General features: G+C 40.0%; 1 protein-coding gene across 10 annotated transcripts in view; it reads right to left on the bottom strand.

Moving 5' to 3' along the window:
• camta1a (calmodulin binding transcription activator 1a) overlaps window positions 1-27,531 on the bottom strand; it is a 388,633-nt gene that overhangs the window by 195,806 nt on the left and 165,296 nt on the right. For all 10 annotated transcript variants that reach the window (XM_028016564.1, XM_028016556.1, XM_028016526.1 and 7 more), the window contains one exon: window positions 26,263-26,330. In XM_028016564.1, coding sequence (XP_027872365.1) covers window positions 26,263-26,330 — 68 coding nt within the window. The remainder of the gene's footprint in view (window positions 1-26,262; window positions 26,331-27,531) is intronic.

Raw genomic sequence — 27,531 nt, 5'->3', positions numbered from 1 at the left:
GAAGACGTCGGGTGCACAGAGTTGAGAGATAATTATTTCATAGACATATAAAGTAGACTTTATGCATCTCAACATCTACAAAGACAAAGAAAAGGTAATCTAAAAATTAATGACTATTCCATCTGTGTTATAAGCAGAGACAGAGGGAGAAGGCGGCATGTGTGATGAGGGCCTGAATGGAAATGAAACACCTGGGTTCAACCTTGAGAGCGACTGTTTACACTCCCAATCCCCAGGTGCTGGAAGTGACTGAGAGTCGTGGAAAAACCGTCAGTGGGTCTGTGAGTGAGAACAAGTGTGTGTGTATAGACATTGTGTATATGATGGGATGGGACTCAGGGGGGAAGCAGTGCCACGTCAAGGTGACCGTCGAGTGAAAAAGGAAGAAGGAGAGGCCACCTGCTTGCTAGCGATAGCAAAATGAGGGTGACAGCCATCCACCTGTCTAAGAATACTCTCATTTCAGACCCCATCTGCCCAACCCCCTATGGGATACCTCCTCCCAAGGGGTACTCATGACCCTCGCTGTGTTTCCACTCATTTGGCCTCCTGTTCACTGCCCCTGAACTTGAAGAAAACTGCAACTGCTCACCCGATCAGAAGCCATCCCGGTTTGCTGTAACACGGCATTGCACAAAGGTGGCTTTGAGTAGTTTTATTTTGCTTCTCCTCTTCTTCTTTCAAAGTGACATAGCCCGCAGACCTTACTTGTAAGAATGGGCAATAAGTCGTCTGGCTTGACTAAGTCATCACACATGGCCAACAGGGAAGGCTTTTATTTGTTCTCCTTTTCTTTCTTCCCTGATGTTCTCCAAACTGAAAACTCATCATTATGTTCTGTAGCACAGATAATAGTTGGCTAACAGCAGAGCAATTTGGCAAGTCAAACAATGGCCACATATAGACCACTGTCTATTTTTCTTTTTTCTTTCTGCTCTCGCTCCCTCTGTGCATGCAGGTGCCTATGCTTCTTACATTGGAGTGTGGAAAAACAAACACAATCAGATTCCTTCAGGGGACTAATCCACCCTGCGGATGAATCGCTTTCTTCGAGGATGACTGTCTGACTGAAGTCAGGGGCCATTGTGCGACTCCCAGGGCTTCTGACTCATGGTCTGGACCTGGGGCTGTGTTTGCACTTTCTCAATAGGTTTCAACCACATAACCGAGTAGGGTCTACGTGGAAAAGACCCAGCAGACTTCTGACATGTCTTATGATCTCTCCCAGTCCCTAAGGGCAAAAAAAAAATCCTGCTATACTTTTTGTTCTCTTGGCTGAGAAAAATCTGTTCATGAAATCTAACTCTCAATGACAGAATAGAGAAAAGGAGGGACTTGACAGATGAAGAGAAAAAGAATTTAGAGCATATATTAAATGCAGTCAGAAAAATTCAAGTCAGCCAAGAAAAATATTAAATACAAAATGAATGCTATGGTGCAAAATAAGACAGCCATTGCAAGGAAGATGTAATTTTGAGAAGGTTGCAAAGGTTTATAATTCTGCTATCTCTTTCTCTCTCATCTCAGGCTGTTAGATCTTTTGCATGTTCTGCTTGGGCGGGTAATGATTTATGTGTTACACAATCTTAGATCATCTTGGTTGCTTCGTCAGAAAATAATGCATTATAACTCATATTCTTGGTGGATGTCAGAAGTTGAAACAGAAACTCTTTTGGCAGCAAGATGTTGTGTTGCAGAATCTACTTTTTCACTCAACAGATGTAGATCATCGGTCTGTTTATAGATATGCCAACGAACAAGTTGTTGAAAACAATCTGTTGATTTTCAGCTTGATTAGCTGTGACCAGCGATGACTGGGTTGGGAACCTGGTATGAGCCTTTTTTGCTGAGCGAAGAAAAGTAGTTTGCTATTTAGGAATAGAAATTCTTTATAAATCAATGAGCTTTAAACTCACTTGATACAGGGACCTCAGGTGGTACTTGGAATACCCTCTGCATTACGCAAAATAAATTAGCTATATCCACAATGAATAGCAAACAAAAAGGCTATAATGTAAAACAAATAAGCCAAAACAGCAGATGTGTAGTTGAAGCAGTTGGATCTCAGCTTCTCACAGTTGCTACTCAAACGGAAAGTGGATTCAAGAATATTTCAAGGTACAAACTGAGATAGACAATAATTAACAGAGAAATACCAATGAAATCAGTGTTCTGTTTACCTCTGAAGCCAGAACTTAAATCGGAAAATAACATCAAGTCCACCTCAACTTTGTTCTACTTGTAATTTGGAAAACCAGTAGGATTTGAAAATTTGTTCATCCGCCAAACAGGAGAATTACTTTTGGTAATACAAGCTTAAGGTAATAGAAAAGTGTGAGCATTTGTTAGTAAACACCTGAATTGGCACACTTTATGTTTTGACTTAAAGTAAAACCCTTTTTTATGTGACTGGTCATCTTTCTCTTTGCTCTTCCTCAATTCCCTTAATTTGATACAGTTAAAAGCCTCGCAGAAAAACTAGAAAACGTATATTGGCTGCTGTTGTCATATAATTTTGTTTTACATTTCTTACAACTGAAACTTAATTAGCCAAAATTTGTGTCTGCATGTCATAACCTAGATGGAAAATCAGCCACAAAATGTTTAAACCTGATGTAGTGATTTCTTTAGAGCCACAAAATGATTTTTATTTGATTCACATGTGATGTTGATCTGATCCCCAAATGTACTGGTGTGCAAAAGGATCAAGGATCTAGTCCTACTTAACAATAGGTCACAGTTATTGTTAACTTTTAATGAAATAAGAGGAAAGAGTATGAAAATGCTTTTTTTTTTTTTTTTGCAGTACACCAATGACCAAGTCTCTGTAGGTTTATGTGTTGTCATTACAGCCAATATTAGTAGCCTGAAACTGATAGAAGAAGCAGAACAGTATATATGGCTCTCCAACTTTTCCATTGCTTGTGGTGACAATTAAGTTGCTTGAATGGGTGCATGAGGCATCAACAGAAAGCAGAAAAACAGATAATCATGCAAAAACCCATCATCTTTCTGCATTATGCTTCAGGTAATTAGCATGTCTCAGCCATTAAACCTGCCAAGAGATAGACTTCTATACTGATATACAAGTACACACATTTACATTCTTGCAGATGCACAAGCACTTACTGGAACAAAACATCAAAATGCATATAACCCTGTATAGATGATAGCTATTAGAATAGATCTGTGTCTCACTGCAGGCCCATTCCTGTGAGCTATCACAAATCCAAGTGAACAGGGAGACATTTCTGGGGATTCCTAGGATAACACATGGAGAATTGTATTTCAAATCCAAGCGCTGTTAGAGACCCAAAAGACTTCTTTATAGTGCAACAAATGATTACTGTTGTGCACTTTGATCAAAATGTTGCTTCAAACTTATGCAGGACCTCACGGGGAATCTGAAACAGTTGCCACTCCCGTGATGAGTCTATGCTGCAGCTCAATTCTCCTATAATCATTTGCTGATCTTCACTGGTGATTTAAAAATACACTTCTCATTAATCTTTGCTTATCACAAAAGCTAAATTGTCTCCCGCAGAAATTGCATTAGTGCGTGTTTTGGCCAAAGGCAAGAGACAGCAATAGATAGTAACAGGGTTTGCAATGGGAAGGCAGGGGAGCATGGGCGAGAAAAGGGACACTGACAAACTGAAAATAAAATAATGTGTAAATAAAGAGCAGAAGAAGATGGAGAAAACAGGGAGAAAAATGGAGTCTAAATAGAAGGAAGGTATAATGCTGAGAGAGAATGAGGTAGAAAAAGAAAGAGGGGGATGAAGAGGAAAATGGGAAGGTTGGTCTCATTACTAGAAGACCTTTTCTCTCCCTCCAGGCTTAGGTGACCCCAGTTCTTTACCCTTCTGCCTTTTCACACCACTAATCATTAGGTTTTAATCACCAGGATATTGTCCCCCTTTGTCCCTACCCCTTTCTCCCCTTCTTCCCTCCATGTCCTACTCTGCGCCCTAGCCTTTGCCAAGGTCCAGCTAATTTTATTCTAATTGGCTGTGTAGCCGGGAACAGGTCTACTCTGCTGACTGTCCCCATCCATCCACTCGTCCATCCATACATCATGTTCCTCTGACTGTCTTCTCTGTTCTTCCTGTCTGTCCTCTTCTCTCCTGCTGCCATCACATCTTCACACCTGTGCTTGTTTCTCCATCTCCTCTCTGCCTCTTCTTTCATTTCACCTCTAATTTTTCTTCTTAGCCATATGCTGCCGCTACACCCCCCCATCTGTCTTTAATGCCGCTTACTGACATCGCAGTTGTGCAGCCGTTTTCCAATTTCTATTCTTTCTCTCTCTCTTTCTCTGCCGTTGACCTTACATTCTGCCAGACAAAACAAATAGCCTTGATGTTGTCTGCCAACAAAAAGCTTAGTGTGACTGCCTCGATCCGCACACAATGGCATGAAAGAAAAGTGAAGCTGTTCAATTAGGTAAAGCTGAGGGCGGAAGTCCTACTTTCCTTTTATGAGGGAGCGAACAGACACGACAGATGATGGTGGAAAATAAATGAGAGAGTACCATGAGCAACAAAGTACGAGGAGATGAGATGCCTGTTGGCAAATAGGTACAAAGAATCAAGATCTGGGATCTAAGCATCTTTTTTCAATTTTTCTCTGCAACTAGAGAACATATTTTTTGACTAAAAAACTGTTGCTACTACCATATAAAAATGATTTCTGGAGGGTATAAATATAACCCAGTAAAATTATTTAAATTCAAATCAAGCAGATTAGTTTGTAAATGTAAAGATGTGTGTTGCACTTATTTTATTGGTTAATTTTAAAATTTTATGCATGTTACCTGCCCAAATGTTTGCATTTTAGCCTAATACGAAAATCTTTAAGAAGTAGATTTTAGTACAAGACTTACTCTTTTTTATTGTTGTTTCTGACTAGCTTTACTTTTAAATCTTAGCTCAAAATGATTTTTTATTGCAAAAACTACCAAACGTTTCTTGTTGTCAGATGGAACCTTAAAAAAGGTAGAGTCAGATGAAAATCTTTCGTTACAGTCGTTCACAGTAAAAAAGAAAGAAACCCTCAACTTTTCCTTTTTCCTCTGGATCAACAGCTCCAATAAATTTTCATTACACCTGTGTGAAGCGCTTCAAATAGAGCCACAGAAGCAGAAACTAATTACTTTCTAATTTATTGACTAATGGCCACAGCCCTGGGAGACAGCTGCAATTGTTCTAACAGTCCTGCTGCTCTGACTGCACTCAGGTCCACTTTAGATTCATAACCAAAATAATTTATCATTACAAGCACATTCAATTGAACCGTATAGACCATAACAGTGGTAATTTATATCATTTTGTTGTTAGGGATGTTATTTTTTTGTCCCTTGTCTTGAAAGGATGCAACCTACGCAACTGGACTGTTGGAAGCAGATGATACTGGTTTCAGGCTTACTTTATGCTTCAAAGATTGCTTTGTTTGGTGCCTCATTATCAAACTGTAAAGCCTTAAAGAAAACAGGATTGATTTTTTTTTCTTTGCTGGAGTGTTATCTGTGAAAAACATGACTAAATTTAAGCATGTTCAAAACAACTTAATAGACACATTTAAGGTTCCAGATTTCTTTTTTTAGCCGGGCATTTTCTGTGCTGATAACAGATGCATTTCCTGTAAGTGCCCTATCCCTTCCTTGCTGGGAAAAATGGCTTCCAGGATGGTAATGTCCCCATCATCAAAACTCAAATGGTCACCTAGTGGTTTGAACAGTGTGATAACAACATTAGCCATGTGTCAAGCATTTCTTAATCACTATAATGGATGCCATTTGTGCATTGATGGGATATTCTGTAGCTACTTTGAGATGGCATTTTCCATTGGTGTCATTAACATCGAATGTCCATATGATCATGCAAATTCATTATGTAAGCACTGATTAGCCCTGACCTTGCCCTCTAGGAGGTGAATAGTTTGAAATAATGACAATAAATCCCCAGTACCGTATGTAGCGTGCATTTAGATTTGTGTAGCATGCAAAAGCTTGAGAATATCAGGGGTAATAGTAAGATGCGTCCACACTTTCATGAACATATGGGATTTGTCAAAAGACTATCGGGAACTGTCAACCAAATCCAAAACATTGTTCACCAGAGATAGAGGCAGATGGATGTTTTCCTGCTTTTAATGCAGGAAAAAAATCGTTATAGCATAGAAACTAAAAAGTTGAATTTCAAGTGTAAGTGCACAATTATTGTTGATACAATCTCACAAAAGAACTGTGGATTTTTCCAGCTCCTAAGTCTGCTTTTCTAATTCAGACCTGGCAGTTTATGTTTTGCAGAATTCTGATTATAGTCTTCAGATGATGAATTAGACATTAGTTTGCTTCAGACTTTTCCACAACATGTTCCTCGGTCCTCACGATGCTCTTTGGCTAGCAATATTTTCTGCTAAACCTTGAAGGCCTCCAACAAACAGCTGCAATAATTTAAAAACAAATACAATGGACTGCATTGATTATCTGATGTCCAAAAAGAATCGCTTGCTATTAGCTTGTACTTAGACAGGACTATTTAGAAATAGACACAACCTTTTTCACATTTTATTCATAAAAAGCATTGAAAACTTTCCTTTCATTTTCTGTTTGGTGGACAGGGTTTGTTACATCCAAATAAAATACAATCAGATCTGTGGTTGTAATGTGGCAAAATGAGGCAAAGTACAAAAGGCATGAGAAATTGTCTGTTCTTAAAATGGCTGCAGGTAAGTCTTGCACATTGTTGGGAAGTGTGCAGGTGGATGTTTAGAAGTGAATTCAGTTTTAAAATGTTAAGTGGAATATTATTGACTTTTTAACATGGGGTCAATTTTACCTATTAAGCACTTCAAGTTTTTTAATGTTTTTATGGAAATATCTAGATGATATCAACACATTTCACATAAGAGCTCTCTTCAAAATGAATTATTAAAACAAATCACCAATACACATTGAAAGAATTCATGACAATATGCTTGTTTATTGCTGGAATCCATAATTTTTTTTTTTTACATATCTTTTCCAAAACAAGAAACATCCCCAAAGATCGGGGTAAAGTTCAAGCAAAATTTGAATCCATGAATTCCATATTTTCACAGGACCGATAAACCATTCCAACTATTTTGATAATTCCTGCAGTTGCATTGTGTTTGTTTAGTTTTGGAAATGACAGTAGTGTGGCCCTGTGGGAGGGCCTGAACGCTGGCAGCCTGTCTCTATGGGAGGCAACCTTCACTGACACGACACCCCTCGATTCAAAACATAAAATCTCAAATTTACATTTTCACCAGTGTTTCAACCTTAAAAAACCAATGTATCTACAGAAACTTTAAGAAAATGGGTATCCACCTGCGTCGGTAGGTGACATTTTTAATATTCCTGTTTATTGTGCTCATCTAATCTTAAGGTTTTCAGACAGCAAAGCTTTTTACCACATGATCAATAATATTCAGCTGGCCACAAAAACAGAGAAGATGGTGTGTTTGGAGGGCATCTCCTGGGACGGACAATAAGGACACAGAATAAAGCTGAGACCAGAAACACACAAACAGCCGGCACACGCAACACATATACCCAACCTGTCCTAAATTTCCGAGCCCCTCATTTACGTCAGGCTCCTGTTTAAGACACAAGGCACTTAATGGAGCACAGCCAAAGCACGGCGTCTGTTTTTTTTTTAAACTTGTGTGTAAGTGCATGTATGTGCTATTTAATGCTGCTATGTTGGGCTGCTACAGTGTAGGCTGGAGAAAGAAAAAAAATAGGCAAATATAGGAATAGATACATGCATACATATCTATACAGATAAGTGGCAAACATGGTAAAGCTTAAAGTGTGGAAAATAATGGTGGAAATGAATGACATTAAAAGAAGTATATACTCTCCACACCTAAATGAAATGCGTCGGCAGCAGGACTAAAAATTCAGTGAATAACAGTTTTTTTTGGCATAAGAGATAGGGAGTGAAATCAATTTCAGGGCCAAGTGTGGTACCAAGGTCGTGCAGAAGGACAAAGCTCTGTTGATCTGTTCATATCAATTTGCTCCCTCCTGAAGACAGAGAATGCAGCATGCAGTGCTGCATCTTTAAGAAATATTGCCCAGATAACGGTGCCATAAAACACATAATTTTACAGTCAAACCATCTCAGTCTCCAATGCACTTGGAGCGGAAGCCATTTTCAAGCAACATAAAGTTTAACATGGCGCTACATCTGCCGAACCGCTAGCTTTCACACTACATGGGACTGGGCAATTTAATTAGGGGACATGGGATAAGTGGGATTAGGCGAAGGCCCACCCTCTCTATTTGGACCCGAACTCTCAGGAACTTGAGATCATTTCTGCAGTGAACACTGAATTATTTTATCCAGTGAAAACAGTGGCAATGTTTGTAAAATATGTATAATTTAAACTTTTGCAGATCATAACCGCGCCACACAGTTCTTGGGTAGATGTAAAGTGCTTTGCAAAATTATTTGTACTCCCTTTCAGTGAATATTTACATTCTGCGCTTTTAAATGTAAAAAAGTGTAGAATGTGTTGAGCACCTTTTTTGCTGCAATTTACAACTGCAAATCTACTGAGGTATGTCTATACCAGTTCTGCACATCTCGTGACTGAATGTTCTACCCATTTCTCTTAAATTACAGTAGTTCAGGTTCAGGCAGATTGGATGGAAAGTGAACAATTTTCAAGTCTAGGGGTGAATTATCAACTAAATATAGGTCTGGACTTGGTCATGGTAACATCAATAGGTCTGTTTTAAACTATTCCACTGTAGCTTTGTCAGCATTTTTAGAGATGCTACCTCGTGTAACTTTATGGCATTCTTCATTAAGTCTGTCAAGAATGACTTTGTTTTTGCCACTCCTACATAAAACCTAGATTTGTGAAGGACTGCACAACTGGTAGTTGTCATTGTGACAGAATCTCCTACTTAAGCTGTGGATCTCAGCAATTCCTCCAGAGTAGGACCACTTGGCTGTTTATTTTATTAATTATTGAATGCTCTGCTAGTTGAGCCATACTCTTTTTAGATGATGGATTGCATAGTGATGAGTTATTGGACTTAAAGGGCTAAATACATGTACACAACACCCTTTTCAAATTATGGCTAGTAATGTGTTGGCCTACCAAATACAATGAAGGATGAGAATTATTTTGCTGATGCTGTTCAAATGTCCCTGAACAATATGCATGCTTCAAGTAAATTCTGTAGAGCCATGATTTCCAAAGACATGAATATGTACTTTATCACTACATGCAAAATACTACAAAATCTTAGATCCAGCTGTCTAGCCTGCACTGAACATCAAAATTAAATTGAACCTTATTGACAAGGTAAATTTTTTAAGAAATGTCTGTGGAGATCAAAAGTACAGTTTGACTTATGAGTGAATTGTGATTAGTCTGAGGAGTAGACGTTGAACAACGGGCTTTCTCTTAAAAAGTTGGGAAAAATTCCATCTCTTTTAAGGTTTGCCTGATGTCTAATGGAGTCTCCCTCCACTGAGCATTACAACTACCTGAGAGAGAGAAAAGAAATCATTATCGCACCCTAATTCAGAACAGTATGGATTACAAATTGTCTGGGGAGAAAAGTTTGATTTTTACCCTGACCACCTAAGAGCTAATTCCCAATATAAATTTAATGGATCAATGGCAATGAAGGATTCTGGGGGACCGTAAGACTTTCAATAGTGAATTACCATGAACAACTGGGATTAGAGAGCTGTGTGCAGTCATACAAGAGAAGAAAGATCTATACTGGACTCAGAACAACATTTTAGTGCTTTAAACCTTTTGTGCTTCTTGGAATAATGTAGTACGATCACACGCATCAAGAAAAATAAATGTCTTTATATAAATGTCCCACTGTGAAGTTTGAATCACAAGACAAACTCTCAAAGCCCGCCCATACAAACGTGAGATGTTGGCTTTTAGGTGAGAAGGGAATAGCCAGACGAAGGCACAAAGGCAAAACTTCAATTAAACCGTAATGGGAATCAATTTGTTTGCCTTAATTACTTTGTTAATTTGTTGAAGCATCGACTTCAAAAATTCCTGCGTCATAGTTTCAGCTGTGATAATGGAGCCGTGCAGGCAGGGAGGGGCGCTTGCTTGGGTTGAGTGCTTTTTAAATGGCTCACCCTCTGCTTCTAAACAAAGTGCTCAGTGTGTCTTCACACCCATCTTTGAGTCTGTTTTAACGGGGTGTGTCAGTAATGAGGCCCTCCTGTAGTGTTGCGCACCGCTCCTCTGTTGGTGCAGAAAAGCACACCCCCGCCATGCCCTGACATTCTGACAGATAGAAGCCGTGGAAAGCATATGGCCAACGTGACGATGCCCCCCTACGTCCTCCAAACTGTCGTAGGGCTCAAGCATAATGAGTGCTAGAAAGATGGGACCAGGTCCTACACATGGACGACATTAGTCATCTCATTTTTCCACACATGCCACAAATCAGTGAGAAAAAAGAAAATAACCCTTACCTGGTGTAAAAGTGGAGAGATGGCATAAGTTTGCGACTTCATACACAAAAAAAACAAGTCTCCCAGAAAGTGTACTTTCAATTTACAAGAGCAAAATGCGTTTTTCAGATACATTTTAAATTTAAGCATAATAAAATCTAATGTTCAACCAATTTAGTTGGTGAGCTTACCTGTATGGATTGGGTGGTAAGAGGATTTACTGTAGTATCCCATAGCAGAGGTACTGCGTTATTCATAACTGATGCAAATTTGATGCAAGTCACGCTAGAAAAACAAGGTTAAATAGATTACAAGTGTACTTTCTCTTGTCTGTTGTATAAGTAATGTCATCTTCTCCACAAAAATGTCTTGTGTTTAGTAGAATAACTTGAGTGAACATCACACTATGATGTTGACACAACTTGCCAGTGCAATATCAGCAATAACCTGTTTGATTTTCAGTGGAATAAATGCATTTAACCTAAACGTACAGAAAATATGGAGTTAAAAAGTTGAAAAGCTTTTTAGTCCTTTACCTCAATAGCTGGATAATAAGAAGCTCTTGTATTGCTTAAAGTCCTCTTCTGATTAACTGAACAACCCTTAACTACATTTATATTAGTTTTGACTATTTTTGAAGCTCTTATGATTCCATTTCACTTGACACATTTCAAACATGTGTTTAAGCCTTTAATCACTTTTCAAGCTTCCTTCTTTGCACTGACAGCTTGATTCAAAATCCAAAGTGATGAACCTCTAGGACATCTAACTGTCCAAATACCAAAAGAGACCAGAACAGCGTGTCGTCTCAAAGTAGCCTGTGGCACACAGAACCCTACTGGAACAAAAAAAGGCCATTTGCAAAAACATAAGATATTTAGAAATATCTTTTTTATCTTTATAAATCAATGGAAAGGTGTAAAAAGTGCCTTAGATAAAAATAATAAAGCCTTGATAAGTTATGAAACTGATTTAGTTTCTGATAACACATGAGATGGAGGCATTTATAGATGATAAAGTAATTTAAAGTAGATGGTATTCACTTCATTTGGTAGACTGTCTTACAACGCTACCAGGTATTTTTTGGACACAGTTAATAACATGAAACAAGTGGCTGTTGGCCAATCCAATCACCTACAACGCCAGAATAAAGTAAAGTGATAGACAGTCAGGTTAAAAACAGTCACAGAGAAATTATGGTCCAAAGGGGAATGAGAGACAGTTTGTTTGGTCAGAAAGTGGCTGTTCTTCCTGTCAAGTGTCAGAGCTATTAGCCTCTAGAAGCTGAGGTCTACAGTGACTAGACGTGATTTTAGATAAGGCGCCCATTGAGCCATGCCCTCGACATGGACTCCCTCTGGCCCAGATTCCACTGCCAGTTTCATTCCCCTTCTCTATCTGCTCCGTTATCCCACAATGTCTAGACACCTCCCAGCATGCACTGCTCTAACCCAGCCAACTGGGGTCTCTCTCTCAGCTTTTCTGGCCTCTTTCTACTCAACACAGCGTCACAAAAGCCATAGGAAAGGTACAGAACAATGCCAGGGAGTTGTGTCTCTCTCTTTCATTCCAGGCTTTCACTGGAAGATTTAGAAAAGGATGCTCAGCATTTGTTTCGGTCCTTCTCTAATAGCGACTCTATTATCTCAATGCAAGTCTTAGGAAAAACTAACACGCAGTCTCAAGCCTTGACTGAAAGTGTGTGGCATGCACTTTCTAACAAATAAAAGCAAGTGGAAATCTCAGAAAGCATTTATTTTAGCATAAATTACTGTATACCAGAATATTTTAAATTAGCAGATTATCAAACAGATTCCTACTTAATACACAGGTTCTATGGCTAAGGTTGAAAGTTGCAGAAATGTTCTGTACATTAACCCCGTTCCCCAAAGACAGAAGGGTGGATGCTACAGATTAATATCAAAGCTAATGGAATATCCTTTAACCTCGCTGCAGTAGAAAGCAGGGGTTGCAATGAATTACCTATCCTACACACAAAGCCAGAGCTTCACAATTATGACTGATCTCTATTAAATTACACGGATTGAATCAGAGATCCTTAATTAGGCCCCAATAAAAGTGTCATGTGGCTTCTGAAACCTCTGAGCATGCCGTGATTGGATAAAAATGTGAAAACATACTAAATGAAATTGGTTTACCGCTGAGCCTGCGCCCCATGACTCTTGAGTAGAGCTGCAAAGCAGGGGGAAATAAAGTGAGGAAAAATAAGTAAGAGAGAAAGAGAGAGAAAGGGGAGAGATGCAAATGCAGAGAAAGAGCGAGGGGGGAGTCTCAGAGCGAGTCACACCTCTTTGCCTCAGAAAAGCTCTTAAATTCCATGTGTGACCTGGGGGAGAGAGCTCTAAAGAGACAGCCTAAGACGCTGTGATACAGAATCTGACTGTTGCTGTGAGCTAATACAGTCTCCATAAGCCTAACTAAAAGTACTGCTAAAGGTGTGGCACAAATATCCAGGGGTGAAGGAAAAACCCAGTATATGCTTAAATCTTGTGTGCATGCAAAACACATATTAATACATAAAACACTCGTAACTGCACTGAATCTTGAAGGAGCATCCATGGTGATGATGTGAGGTTATTAGAAATAGCATTTCTTTGATATCTGCTAAATCAGTTCTAGGGGCTGCTTCAGACAGAGAAAGGTGACAAGATTTTCATGAAAACACAATGTTGATAAGGTAAAAGTTGATCAGAAGATATTAATTTTGCACTTCAAAAAGCAAAGTCATTTCTATGGTTTGGGACCAGCCATGCAGGGAACATGACAAGAGTGCACTATGGTCAGGTGAAGCCGAAATTAAACCTTTTAGTCCACATGTAAAATGCTATATGTGTCAGAAAATGGTCTCCCTGAACATATCCACAGTGAAACATGGTGGTAGCAGCATCATGCTGTGGGGATGCTGTTCCTCAGAATGGACAGAAAAATCACACAGTTGATGGTAAGATGATGATAATGATGGAAAAAAAGTCTGGGAAAGATTTGAGACCTAAACATATAGGTACAGTAGAGTGAATGAATCAATGCATCATGTGTTAGAATGACCCAGGCAAAGTTCAGACCTAAGTGGAAATGAGAATTGTAGAAAGTGTCAATCCAGATGTTACCTCAATGTTGTTACAAGGAGAAATGTGCACAAATCTAATTCTCCAGATGTACAAAGCAGGTAAAGAAAAACTATTTCCACTGTAATTTCTGGAAAAGGTGTTCCAACAAAGTATTGACACAGAGAAACTGAATACAAATCCATACTTTTTCGATTTTTACAAAAGAATGTAAAATCCTGTATTAGTTTCCTTCCATTTTTCAGAATCATTCGCTCGATTGTGTTGGCCTATTTCATAAAATAACAGAAGACATTCAAGTTTGTGATTGAAACCTGAAAAAATATGCAAAAGTGTAAGGGGTATAAATACTTTTGCAAGGCACTGAACACCACAGCTTTCTCTGCTGAAGCTTACTTTCTGGAGTTTTCTCTGTTTGTGTTCCTCCTGGCTTCACTTTAAAGCTGCATCCGTTCACTCTCTCCAGTAAGATCCTGTCTCCTTCTCAGAGGACCGTCTTTTTTATGATGTAGGACTTGCTTCTGAGGAAGCAACACACTGTCCTGGTGAAGACGCTGTTCCCCACTCAGAAGACATCCTTGTCTGTCACACATGCAGATGCTGCACTGATGCAAACTCTGTGTGGCACACAGAGTGCAACCCCCTCCATTCCTTCAAAGCGCACCTTCAGTTTTCTCATCTTACTGTGACCTCCCCCCCTCAGGGTTCTTTTGGGCCCAGGTTGCCTTTGAAGGCCAGGAGTGTAGGATGAGGTGGAAGAATGAATTTGTGGTCTTGCTGTCTTTTCCTAGTGGAGGAGGGACAGAGAAGCTGTGTGCATCTCTAACATCAAACAGCATAAACCTAAACTTAGCCAGCTTAACCTCATAAACAACTGCCTGGTTGGTAGAGTTCCCCGTTTTAAATATCAACAGATGTCCCATCATCATCCATTCAAAACAATTGATACATATAAAAAGGGCATTACAAAAATCTAAAAAATTCTTAAGACACAATGAACAAAATCACTGCAGAGAGCCATTTTCCATTTTTTTTGTACATTAAGGCAAATACATCTGAGACTTTGTTGTTTCTAAAAACTGGAACATAATGCTTCCCTGCTCCCCTGGACCCACGCATTGCCTAATGTCAGGATGGAAAAAAGCTTTTAAGTGCTTTAAACCCCTGATAACCCAAATGCTTGGTCTCCCTCCTGTGAGGCATGTGTTTGTCATAAAAAAATGAAATCCACAGAAATAAAAGCAAAGATGGGGGACTTTCCGACATTTTGGTTGCTGGGGATTTGACATCTATAAAGGCATTAACGAGGCAACTGAGAGCAAAGAGGCTCCAAGATGTGTTACATGATGACATGGAAAAGCTAAAAAATAAATAAATAAATAAATAAAGGGGGGAAGTGTAAGGCTGCAGTCTCATAGTGGAGTACAGCACACACTGGGCTTACTTTTTTGCCCTCCCATCGTCTTGCACATTTGCCGCTTATGTTGTTTATGATGTTTTCTTATTTTTTGAGAACATGGAATCTGGAAGAAAAAAAAATGCAGATCTGCTGCCACAATATGAAGTGCACAAACAAAAAACAGCCCCCAACCACCTTCCCACTCGCCACTAATCCTCTCATGCCCTAATTGTGGGTGCAGTCACCCCTGATTCACTTCTTCGGGGAGGGAAAAAGAAAAAGAGTAAAAACTCCAGCCGAAAACAGACCTCCCTGTCTCTCTTTCAATATGATTCCTCGCCAGAGGACACCAGAACAGTAGGTGGTACTCTCTCTCCATTTCATTTCACTTTTATCTCACTTCCCCTTTGCCTCTCCATCTTCTTGTCATTTCAAGCACTCTTTTTTTTCCCTCTTCTTCTCCAACTGTAAATCGCCTAAGGTGATTATGGATTGTGATGGAGGTGGGTGGAAAAGGCGAACCCCCTTTCTTTGTTTCTTTAAAATAGGTTTAATATACTATCACCAAGTACTGAGAACCCGTGTTACACTTTTAGCATTAATTTGGCGGTACAACAAAACTGCGCTGCGATCAATGTGGTGTTGTAATGAAAACAGAGGATGTGGTCAGCTTACTTGCTGCTGGGATAATTTTACTATTACTGCTCATTTTTAACTTTCTGAAATCCCCAGATTTGCAATCACCTTAAACTCATCTATTCACAGAAAGAAGAGTTTCATTACTGCCTTTTTTTTTTAATGCCTGAGCTCATTTAAGACATCAGAAGGAATTCCTAGAAAGCCGCCTGTGACTGGAGTCTGTGCTTTGTCTGAACATCGCAGCCTCTGTTGAGAGACACTGTTGGAAACAGAGGGATGCAAGCCGTCACAGCATCCCTCTGTTTTCCTTTCCGTCTCTTTTTCACTTGGTATGTCTGATTCCTGTGTTCTTTTTTTTCAGGATTAAAAAATAAGGTGCATATTATTGGAGATTATTCAGTTTATTTTAAATATTCGGGTGTCAAAGCTTTATACTCTGATGACACTAAAAACAGTAAAGCCCAGAACAATGGATTCTGCTCACTGGAACACTTTTATTTTGCCCATTAAAGAGTGTCAACAGGACTCTGTCATTGGCCTCTTATTTGAAGACACTTTCAACCTACTCTGAAAGTACATAAAACAGAAACCCCACAGAGAGAGCTCATTCCACTCTGAGAGGGCTAATTTAAAGGAATATTCCTGACTAGTTTAAAGTCTGGCTAGAGTCAGGTACAGAAATAATTAGACATTTATATGGAGGTACTGTTAGGTTTAAATTATTTTCATTTATCCAATAAGATATTAAGTTATTTTACATTTCACTTCTTGTTTTGCGTCAAGAACAAACTTATTTAGCAGAATAACAACTATGACCACACAGTAAACGTAAAGAAAATATTCAGATTGAAATAAAATATTGAACACAGAGTACGGAGTATGTCTTTTATAGTTTAAAGTTAAAAAAAACATGAAACAAAAACTTCTTCACCCTTTGTTACCCTCATCTGAGAATAAAGCAACAATTTTCCATTTGTAGAAGTCATAAAAAAGACTCTAATGAAGAGAAATCTGTCAATCTTAATTATGTTATTTCTTTTAAAAAGATATTGAACTGAGATATATATTTTTCCTATTTCTACCTCTTTCTGAAAAAGACATAAATATTAATTAATCCAATCAGCAATGGTTCTCACCTTTCCAACTGTGCACTCCTCTCAAATGTGCATGACAAAAAAGATTTGAATAATTCATCAATTGTCTTATATTTGAATTGATTAATTCACTTATGCAAAATTAATACATGGCTATCTTGCATATCTCGCCAGCACCATCCTCTCCCATCTTTAATGAAGCAGTTAAAGTAGTATGGGCCTTGCCTTGAGTAAAGAACTCAGTGAGCAAGAGGGTGGAGGTGTGCTAGCCCAAAGTATCAATCTGATACATTTATAATGATGATGTTTCATCAGAAACAACTGTCTATCTTAAGAGATTAAGGTAAGAAGTTCCCCTGAAACAGCTCTAAGCTGTTTCTTAATCACAAAAAAATTTTAAAAAAGAAAAGTAAAGTAACCAGGGCAAGCTTATTTTATTCATACACCACCATTCATACATCAAGAAATTCACAGTGCTTTACAGGGAAAAATGAACATATTAACTAAATAGTTTAAAACAAAGACTACACTGCAAGAATAATGGTCAAATGTAATCACAATAAATGAAAGAAACATTCAATACAACTGTAAAAGCAATAAATAGCAAATATTTTATGAAAAGACACTGATAAAATAACCGAGGTCTTGTGTAGTTCTTGTCGTGGGGACACTAAATGAACAGATCAAGGTTTGCCGTTTTATCCTCATTGTAGCCGAATGTTGATTATACTGTGAACTGTGTTTGCCCATGATGAGGTCAAAAGTTCAAAATGATCAAAAACAATAACTGTTGCCTTTTTTCTCCATTAGGCTGACGGATAATCTGACCCATGTACTCGCTGATTATATGGAAAAATATAAAAAAGGTTGTAGTACTCCATAAACCATTCTAGGGGGAGCAAGAGATATTGAATAAAAACAAATCAAGAAATGAGCCTTGGGAAACCCCACATGTAATCCTCAGATTTATTACCAAGTAAAAAGTACTCCTAGATTTCTAAATAAGAGCTCCACCAAATAATAGACAATTTGATATATTTATAGTGCATCAATAAATAAAGGCCAGGCTTAGCGTTAAAATGACAACAAATGATAAAAGTGAGCTAGATTTATAACAGTAAAGTGTAGCTGCAGAAAAGGTCTGTGAGCAGTAACACGTCTCACTGCATAAGGCCTTGATGAAGAAGATGAACCCGAGCCAGGTTTCTGCACTTGCCTTTGCTGCTTACTGATGATGAGTGCAAAGGTTCTGTCCTGCCATTTCACATTTTTGCACTATTAATGATGCCACATGGCAACTTATCATCCAATGTACTTCCTGTACTGAGAAGCTCAGTTAGGGCAAAGAAATGGGACAGAATGTGTGCCAGTGCGTGCATGCGCTTGTGTTTTTACACTCATGTCGTGCCTGTTCTTCACTGGTGATTCACCCAGCTCTCTGGCAGGAAGCCAGGACCTATTTTCTCGTCTTTACATAACAGCAAACAATATCATTGAAACTGTGTGTCCTTTCCTTTCTCTCCCTCCTCCACCTCCTCCTTCTGTTTTTGTTCCCCTGATGCTTCCCGGTCTTCCTTACCCCACCTTCCTGTCTGTGTGGGACCTTATAAGACCTCACTATATTTTTGCTCTCTGCAGCAGCACCACAGTAACACCCATGGGATCGTGATGTGACGGGTGAGGAACAGGTGCTATCTGACCACACCCAAAGAGAGTGGTATGGTACAGCAGATTCAATAGAATGGCACAGAAAAGTGCGTAGGATGTGAACCTGTTTGTTTAACTGAAATGCCCCCTGGGGACTTCCTAAAGGCCTAGAACGCACTATCCGTTACACCATATGCCTACAGGACAGTAACCAGCTGGGCACCAGGGCATGATGGGCTGAAAATAGGGATTCAAAGGCAAAATCCTTACTGAGCTGGCCAACATACTGCCATTCGGCCCCAAGAGAGTACCATGATGACGTGGCAAAGAATGGTACATAACAAGGTGGGGAACAGAGGGTGGTGGAAATAGAAAATCAAGGGGAAAAGAAAGAGGGACAGCAGAAAACTTTAGTGAAACATACAAAGTTGATGAAGAAAAATCCAGGAGAGCCATTGTATGTGAGTGTTGTGTCAGGCTGTGTGTAGGAGAGGTGTAGGCAGAGTTTAAAGTCTGGACAGCTCAGTGACTCAGGTGTGAATAATATGCTGCATCTACCTTGTATGAGTAAAAGGGAGCCAGGAGAAGAGACTTTGGACGGCATATAGAGCACGGGTGGTTGGTATGTATGTCTTTAGGAGGCAGATCAGCTGTGCCTATGGCCGGCTCCGCGACAGCCAGGCTGCACGCTGCTCACCGGTGCAGAAGCGCTAATTGAATTAAGTCTTTATTATCAGGCTGCAGAGGCAGCACTTCTCCCCATCTCTGCCCGCTTGGCTGACACTTTCTCCTTGAACACCTGCTTGACATCAACTTCCTCTTCTATTTATTTATCCCCTCTCTCCTGTGGCCAGTTACTGGCTACATTCCTCACTCCCATCCATGCCTTTCTCCGAGTTGGCATGCTAAACAAAAACAGGGCTATCATTATTTTTTATGCTACATTTGTTATCTGTACTTCACAAGGCTACTCAACTTAGAGGACCTGCCTTAGATAACTTTGTCACAGCTTCACAATTTTGTATTAGTTCCTACCCAAAAACAGCAGCCCACACTTAAAAGCAGTAATTCCTGATCCTGGGATTTATTGGAAGCTGTTTTGAGCATGAAGGGAACAAAAGCGATAAAACTGGATGATTTTCTTTGTTCTGTTGAATGGCCTCCAGTCTGCAAGCTAGCCAGTGTAGAATACAGCAGCTGGGATGTGAACTAACATATATCTAGTCCCCTGTCCATTTCCACTAGCCTCAGGCTTAGGCTGCTTCCCAGGGCTCAGAATGGGCATTACTTTAGAGGACAGACAAACATGAGGCTCTATCACGTTGGCCAGCAGTCTGAGGCTCATGAACTTGGCACAACACTAGCTGTAATCTATTGACCGCTTGCATTCTCTTCTCCAGTGCCCCCAAACCACAGGGCTTTTCTCTATCTGTCACCTAAATCCATTGCTCACCTCAAACCACCTCTATCTGCTGTTTACTCTGGTTTGCTCCTTTTTCTTCCCCCGTATATGTCACCTCAATCCTTCTCCATTCCATCTCTTCCCTGTTCTTTCGCCTATTTGCGTAAAAACCGTTGTTCCCTCACTCCTTTACCCCTCCACCCCATCCATCACCATCCCTCCCATCTTCATCTCGCCTGTTCGCTTCTCTTATCGACATGTTTCCATTTTCTAAACTGCTCTCGCTCAATCAAATTCACTCTTCCTCCGTAGACCATTTTTCATTTTCTCTTTCATTCACTCTTAGCTTCATGCTGCCCGGGTTTGCCTCACTCCTGTCCACTCCACTCTCCCCGGTGGGCTTTATTCCACACAGCCCGCAAAGACACCAGGTGGGCTTTGCTGTCCTTGTCACGGCTGTTCACTGGACGGAAGCAGCGGGGTACAGCGTCCTTCAGGGCTCGGCACTTTGGAGCAGCAAAGTGTCAGCACTCCGCTAGCTAAAGTTTTACTGAAAGAGTTTAGAGTGGAAACAAGAGAACACGTGAAGGACAAGCAGAGGGGAGAGATGAAGGCATTGACACCAGGTCACGTTACCGAACTGTCTCTTCACGTTAACTTGACATGATGGATTTATTTCATAACTGCAGCTTGGGTCAGTGCCACTAGCCCTCCTGTCCTGAATCCACTGTAATTTTATGAAATACCTCTTCATCTATCGTGCCTTTGTTCCTCTTTGCATTGCTCCTCCTTTGTGCCATTCCATCACAGCATCTCAGCCCTGCTGCTCCTTCCTGTCCTTTCTCCCCTCTCCTCTGAAACTCTGCCAGTGAGCCAGCCAGTGCCACAATGCATTAGGACCAAACACTATCCGACGTGCTTCTCAGGCACATCTTACACATCAGTCTCTCCACCCTCCTATGCATACACTTGCATACACCATCAGAAAGTCCAGCACTTCTTCACACCATCTGCCAGACCGGGTGACAGAGATGCAGTTTACACATAAGGCTTGAGGGAGGTCTTATTCACAGTGGCAGACTCACTCCAGCACTACCTCTCTTATCAAAACAAAATTACATGGCTCAAACAAAGAACTTTTTATTGTCAGACTGCATAAATCTTCACTTCTCGTGAAATTCATTTTTTCCCCAAAGATATGACAATAAAAAAGGACAGTCATAAAAAAGTGGTCATACCACCTAAACTTTTCATATTTTGCCACAAGACGTCAAGGTAATTTTAGGGATTTTATGTGATAGACCAACACAAAGCAGTGCATTTTGAAAGCAGAAGAATCAAAGTTGTATTTTTTTTGTATTCAGCCCCCATTTATTCTGATACACCTAATTAAATCTAGGGCAACTGACTGCCTCGAGAAGATCCCTACTTTATCAGTGTGTAGTTTGATCTCATCATAAATCCAGATGTTTAGTAAAGGCCTCACTGAGAACATCAGTGAACAAACTTTATAATTATCAGTAAACACACCATACAGGTCAGGTAAAAGGTGAGATGTTTTATGTATCAAAAGCTTTAAAAATTATTCATCATTCCTATTTCAATTAACACTAATGTATGACTTTGGTTTATGACATAAAATCCTACTAATTTAAATTGAGGTTTGTCATAAATTAACAAAATGTGAAAAAATTTAAGGGACATAAATACTTTTGCAAGGCTTTGTATACGTACGCAAGAATAAAATACAATCCCCTTTCTTCTCTTATACACACATCAGATTCTGAATAAAGTCACAGCCTCTATACACAATAGCAAACAAAACAGTCATTAGTAGATTTCAGGCTCCCTTTTAGGTCTGCTTCTCGCCGCTGTTGGTGTACCCGCGCCTCTGGGGTGGCGCCGAAGCTGTAGGTTTTAATAAAAGCATTGTCTTTGGAAGTTGTCTGAAGGGACTTGGTTTCATTTTGGAGGGCTGCTGCACTTGCCGTAGATGCAAGAGTAGAGAGGGCTATTGCGCTGGGACGCGGGGGCTAGGAGGTTCAGTGTCATTGTGGGACCCTCGAAGGACTGAATCTTATTGTTTGATAGTTTCAATATACAATCTGTTGGTGTGTGTGAGAGAGAGAGAGCGCGAAAGAGAGAGAGAGAGAGAGAGAGAAAGTGTGCATACTTCCTCTATTCATACAATGTATAAATTTGGCCAATCTAAACTTGTGTAAAACTCAAAGCACACAGCTGTCACAAACCACTGCATCAGCTTTCTAATAGATTCACAGCATTTTTTATATCGCAACAAGAAGTCATATTGATAAAACACACACTGTGCTTTGTGTGTGTGCGCACATACACACACACAAAGAAGTGATACAGAGCAAACTCTTTTGGTTTGAAGAGAGTTGCATTTAACCATACTCATAAAATCAACAAGAACTATTAGTGCTCCACTGTTCTACCATGAAACTGCGCAGTGGTAACAAGACACTCAGTATAATGAGTTATCTCTCTACGACACACAGGTGTCCATTAGGTCTTTGGGCTGACCAGTCTGTGACACCATTCAGTCAACAGTTACTCCATCTGTCAGCATTCAAACACCTTGGAACAAGACCCTCAAGGGGACATTTGTGTCATCCATGATGGACAATAACAGCCTGCTCTCAACAGGAGCGCAATGTTTAGCCCATGATGAGGTCAAATCAAATGTTAATGTCTGAATTTGGAACCACAATTCTTTGCGATCCTCCCGTTTTGCCTCTGCTCCCACAGGTACCTTCAGATGCCATCAGCAGAAGCAACACGGTCACATCTTTAAAGAGGCAAAAGGAAAGAATGAGTAAGGCTATCCAGAAACCAGCAGTAGAGGAAAATCCTAATTGTGCCTATAAGTGTGTTCCCTCCTGTGGAGCGAAGGTGCAAGGTAACGGCCATCTTAAATCACAGCCTGGCTGTGGCCTTCATTAAAGCCATAATGCCAGGCTCTCCCTTTAATGGAAATGGAAGGCAGAGAGGCTGTTGGTGTAAATTAAAGTGTAAGGCCCGAGTAGGGAAAGATTTCCCCGGCTCTGACAGGTGCAGCCTGAATTAGCTGCAGTGCTGTTCGAGCAGTCAGTGGGAGAACACTGGTATTGATTTTAAGCACTGTTGCACTTCCTATCTAAAAGGGAATGTGTATTACTAGAGCTAAGGACATCAATCACTCAGCATTCGACCACTGTCCCCTGGCATGCTTCGGATTTGAAATGATAAACAAACAGAAACAGACCAAAACAAAAGAGTGGAGCTGACTGAATCGGTCCTGTATGAATGATACTCGTACGCATCGGAATAAATCTCACAACAGACATCTGTGCGTGCATGCCGTTGGTCCACTTGATTTAATCTTCCTTGTGTTGACAGGATGCCATCTCTATTCAGGGCATGTCCTGCATTGTGTGTCACCTTGGTCAAACAGCTGGCGTCAGCTCCTTGAGCTCAGGCTGCGGTTCACTCCTCTGTTTATGACCTGCATGTGTCAGAGCAGTAGCATGCGTGCAGCGCAAGCGGTGCAGCGCTGTGCCACTCTGTGTATGACCCCGCTGCTTATCTCTGCTTTCCATCATACCCCGCTGACCCAGTCTAGAGATGCAAGCTGGGGAAGAATTAGCCTTCTTAGCCTATTCCTCACAGGGGTCAACCCACAAACAGACGCGCAGACTTCGCAGCCGTAGCGAGACGCATGCATGCACCGTACAATTTGCAATGACAAATAATGCAGGAGCACTTGACCGCAGGTGTCCTGGCTATGACCTCTCACACACAACCTTGAGCATAAAGCTTTTCATGTAAAAGGCTGGCAATCAATCAGATCCAATCAATCACATGCAAGATAAGGTATTTTCACGCTCTACCATTCATCACTACACCAACCCTTTCACTGACATCAACAAAATAAAAACATCCAAAAACATTTCTTCCCGTCTTTCACACTTGGAAACGCACACCCACATACACACACGTACATACCACGTCATGGATTGATGGCTGTGATAAGGCATGGGATGTGTTGTCAGGTGTTTTGTTATCTCTGTAAGTGCACTCTTGGACATATTCCCTGGTGACACATCTGAGCTACCACAACACCTGGACCAAGACACGGCCAGCATGAGCCACCTGGGAATTGACCAGCAGACCCTCATGGTGACAGATTGTAGCCAGGAGCAACTTGTGAAGAGTTTGTCTAAAAAGTCACAGCATCAAACCTTGCCCATTTTCAGCCTGTCTCATCCTGTGCTTCTAAGTGCCAGGATTTCTGACATTTTTGATGCTCTGGCAATATGAGCTGCATTTCAGCTTTTTGCGATGCAAAGAGAGTAACAAAGATGAAATGTTACCCACTGCGAAGCCTTTGAATATCCACACCCATGAAGGGTTTTTCAACATTTTGTCATGTCACAACCACAAACTTCAACCTATTTTAATAAAAAATAAATTGATAGATAAAAAAAATACAAAGAAAACTAATTAGGCAATTTTACTACACAAAGATAATTTGATCTAAAAAAAATTATTGCAGCTCAGGTTATATGTAGTAATTGACTTTGGCAGGATTTTTTAAAATTAATTTTGTTGTCAGTGCTGACCAGTTTGTCAGTCTCTTTCACAGAAAAGCGTAATACAGCCACTGTAATGTTTCACTGTGCAGACAGTGCATTTGCTCTTTTCCACTACATACATTTCTTGTGGGTCAAAAAGTTGGTTGTGTTCTTGGCCCTTTTATGTAATGCAGGAGTTGTGAAGTGCTCTATAAATTGTATTAAGAGATTTCCCCACTTTAGCTTTGGATCTAAAAGAGTAACCATGGGCCCTTTTCTTTAATAGTTGATCAGTTCTTGCGTTACCTGTCAGTTTAGGTAGAGGCCACGTTGTGGTGGATTTAAAGGCTTGAATAATTTTCTATAAGATACTTAAAGTTTGAGATGTTGTTTTAAGGCCTAACCCTGCTTTAAAATGCCTTATTTATAATTTTTATGAATATTTGGTATTCATAATGACCACCACCAGATGGTAAGGCTGGTGGTGGCCTGGTGCGCCCGGTGTGAATGTGTGTGTGAATGGGTGGATGACTGAATGTAGTGTAAAGCGTTTCAGGTTCCTCTGGGCTTGATAAAGCGCTACACAAGTACAAGCCATTTACCAATAATTGAATGTCAAAAACCACGTATCCTTTTCCTTCCTCCTCACAACTATGGCCGACTTTGTTTTGGTCTATCACATAAAATCCAATAAAATACACTGTGGTTTGTGGTTGTAATGCCACATAATGTGAAAACAGCTCAAGAAATATGATTACTTTTGCAAAACACTGTATGCAGGCCCACATCTGAAGATTTATAGGCTTTACGCTGAACTCCAATTAATTGATTCAGAAAGCCGGTGGTTCTCCTTGATTAGAAAAAAACAAAACAAAACACAAAAAAAAGTAAGACGGTACACAGCTCTTTCAGTCGGTAATTACACAAGCGAACATTTTCTAATTGCCAGTCTCTTTATGCAGAACTCTTATCAGTGGCTCTCAAACGCAGAAGGAGGAAGGACAGGGTGAGAAATGGGCCTTATGCCAATGGGCCCATGAACATTTACACATTGGTGGGAATTGTCTGAAATGCCAAAAAAGTAATCCCAGCTCTCTAAATAAATGCAAGCAAAGATTCTTATTCCAAATGCATGAAGGTGTAAGTTTTCAGAGAACCGTGTGAAACAGAGCGCGTTGGTTATGGCAATGAAATGATTGGTTTGTCTGACAGCTTGACAGTAGTCACGACAGACCACAACGGGCCAAGGATGTGAACCCTCCCGCTGTCTGATCTTAGTAGATTAGTCAAAGCAACTCAAACAAAAAGCAATCTAGTGCTGTCAAGTGTCAAAGTCATATGCATTATTAATATTCATCCTGAATATTATAAATAAATACTTTACACACTTTCCTGCCACAAACACACTGCCTAACATTAAGTTTTATGGGCTGAAGTTAACTGAAAAGCCAAGGGGGTTATTTTTTTTTTCATCTATATGAATACATTAACGAGCCGCGTGAAGTGCAATTTCAGAAACCCCTACACATTTCCAAATATCATAGTTACTCTTGGCATTTTATTCCACATGTGGGTGTAACTTGTGACCTCGACTGCTGAGTGCTGAACGTGCCCACAGATCGAAATGTATTAACATACCACTCAAAAGCAGATGTTGTGCTAATGCCGGTTATGTTAATTGGCATGCTAAAAGGCAGTTATTAGTCAGTATTAATATTCTATGATGTATTTGGAAACTGTGAACTTTTCAAAACAGCAATCAGCAGCATGTAAAATTAAACATCCCCACTCTGAACTTGAGGGCTCATGCAACTGTCTTAAAAAGATATGTATAATGAATTATGATAATTTTTGTTCCTTGCATGTAATAGTTTTGAGGCTGTGAATTAAAAAAAAGAAGAAATGTTTATGTTTAAAAGAGGGCAGCAGTGTAATTGTCTTACCTTGTTTTAGGGGATGTCGTTAGCCACTCTTCATGCTTTTCAAATGTTATCAAGTAAGCTGCAATCTCCTGTGAAACAGAGAGGAGAGAAAAGGAGTAAGGCTTGAATATGTCATCTTTAATCACTGTTCTCTTGTGTTTGTAATACATTTGTGAGACTGCTTCATTGATATTCAGACAGTCTAACCAGCAGAACAAACACGGGAAAAGATGGAAACAGGGGCAGCGTCGGGGAGTTCAGGCAGGTAAGCGCACCCGGATAGAAGTAAAATGAAAGACAGAAGTGGGATGCAGCTGAGGTCAGATCATCTTTTGAGACCATCTTTGTTATGAAAGCTTTGATCAAGTTCTCCTCTGAGGACATCAAGGTGCTCTCAGAGAGATTGACATCTCTGTGTTTAAGAGCGAAGAGCTTTTAACATTTTAGGTCCGATCCTCCCCCAAATCCCTTTGATCTGCCCTTGACACTCCTCTATGGATCAATCCACTCTTTAACCTTTGAATAATAATTACATCCAAGTCTCACAATATTGACATGCGTGCGTACTGCTACTTCAGAAAAAGCTGTAGATCCTTTGGAGTTTTTTGTGTACAAAGAGATGCTATAGACACTGAAATAGTAATATATATATATATATATATATAAAGAAGCCTTAACTGCCACTGGCATAAATAGAGATACTTCAAACACTTTTATGTTTCCCAACCTCATCCTGCCCACTGAATCCGTCTGAGTGAAAGGAGAGAACACGCAAGGCCATTTTCCCACCAGAACTAATAGGCAGAAATAAGGAAACTTTAAATAATGGTTGACAACCTAATGATTACTAGTGACAGCCAGCAATTCAATCTGCACTGGAATGTTTGACAGACTCTTACAGAAAGTAAGATACAACAGCAGACTCGATGCACTCTTGCACAAAACATTGTTTTCTCATTTATTAAGAATATATATTTTTGCTTGAATGAGCGCCACATTTGAGGCAAAGTTGTCCACAGAAACAATAAAGAACATTTACACTTCATTGAGTAATAGGATCCTAAGTGTTTATCAATGAGGCTGCCTGTTGGATTAGTCAGGCCTCACAACTAGACAGTAACTCTTTCAAATTTAAGTTAAGGCCTTAATGTGCCAACTTTGCATCTAACCCTGTTCTCTGAATACAGCAGTAATTGGAATGTGAATTTATGAATGCATGATTGAAAGCATTTTTTTTTTTTAATCGATGTATCTGAAATTGCTGGTTTAAGGCCCGAGCAGAACTAAGAA

Source organism: Xiphophorus couchianus, chromosome 1 (assembly GCF_001444195.1).
Source record: "Xiphophorus couchianus chromosome 1, X_couchianus-1.0, whole genome shotgun sequence".
Classification (NCBI taxonomy): domain Eukaryota; kingdom Metazoa; phylum Chordata; class Actinopteri; order Cyprinodontiformes; family Poeciliidae; genus Xiphophorus; species Xiphophorus couchianus.
Note: the sequence above shows the minus strand (reverse complement) of the source record. Positions and strands in the feature narration are given on the sequence as shown.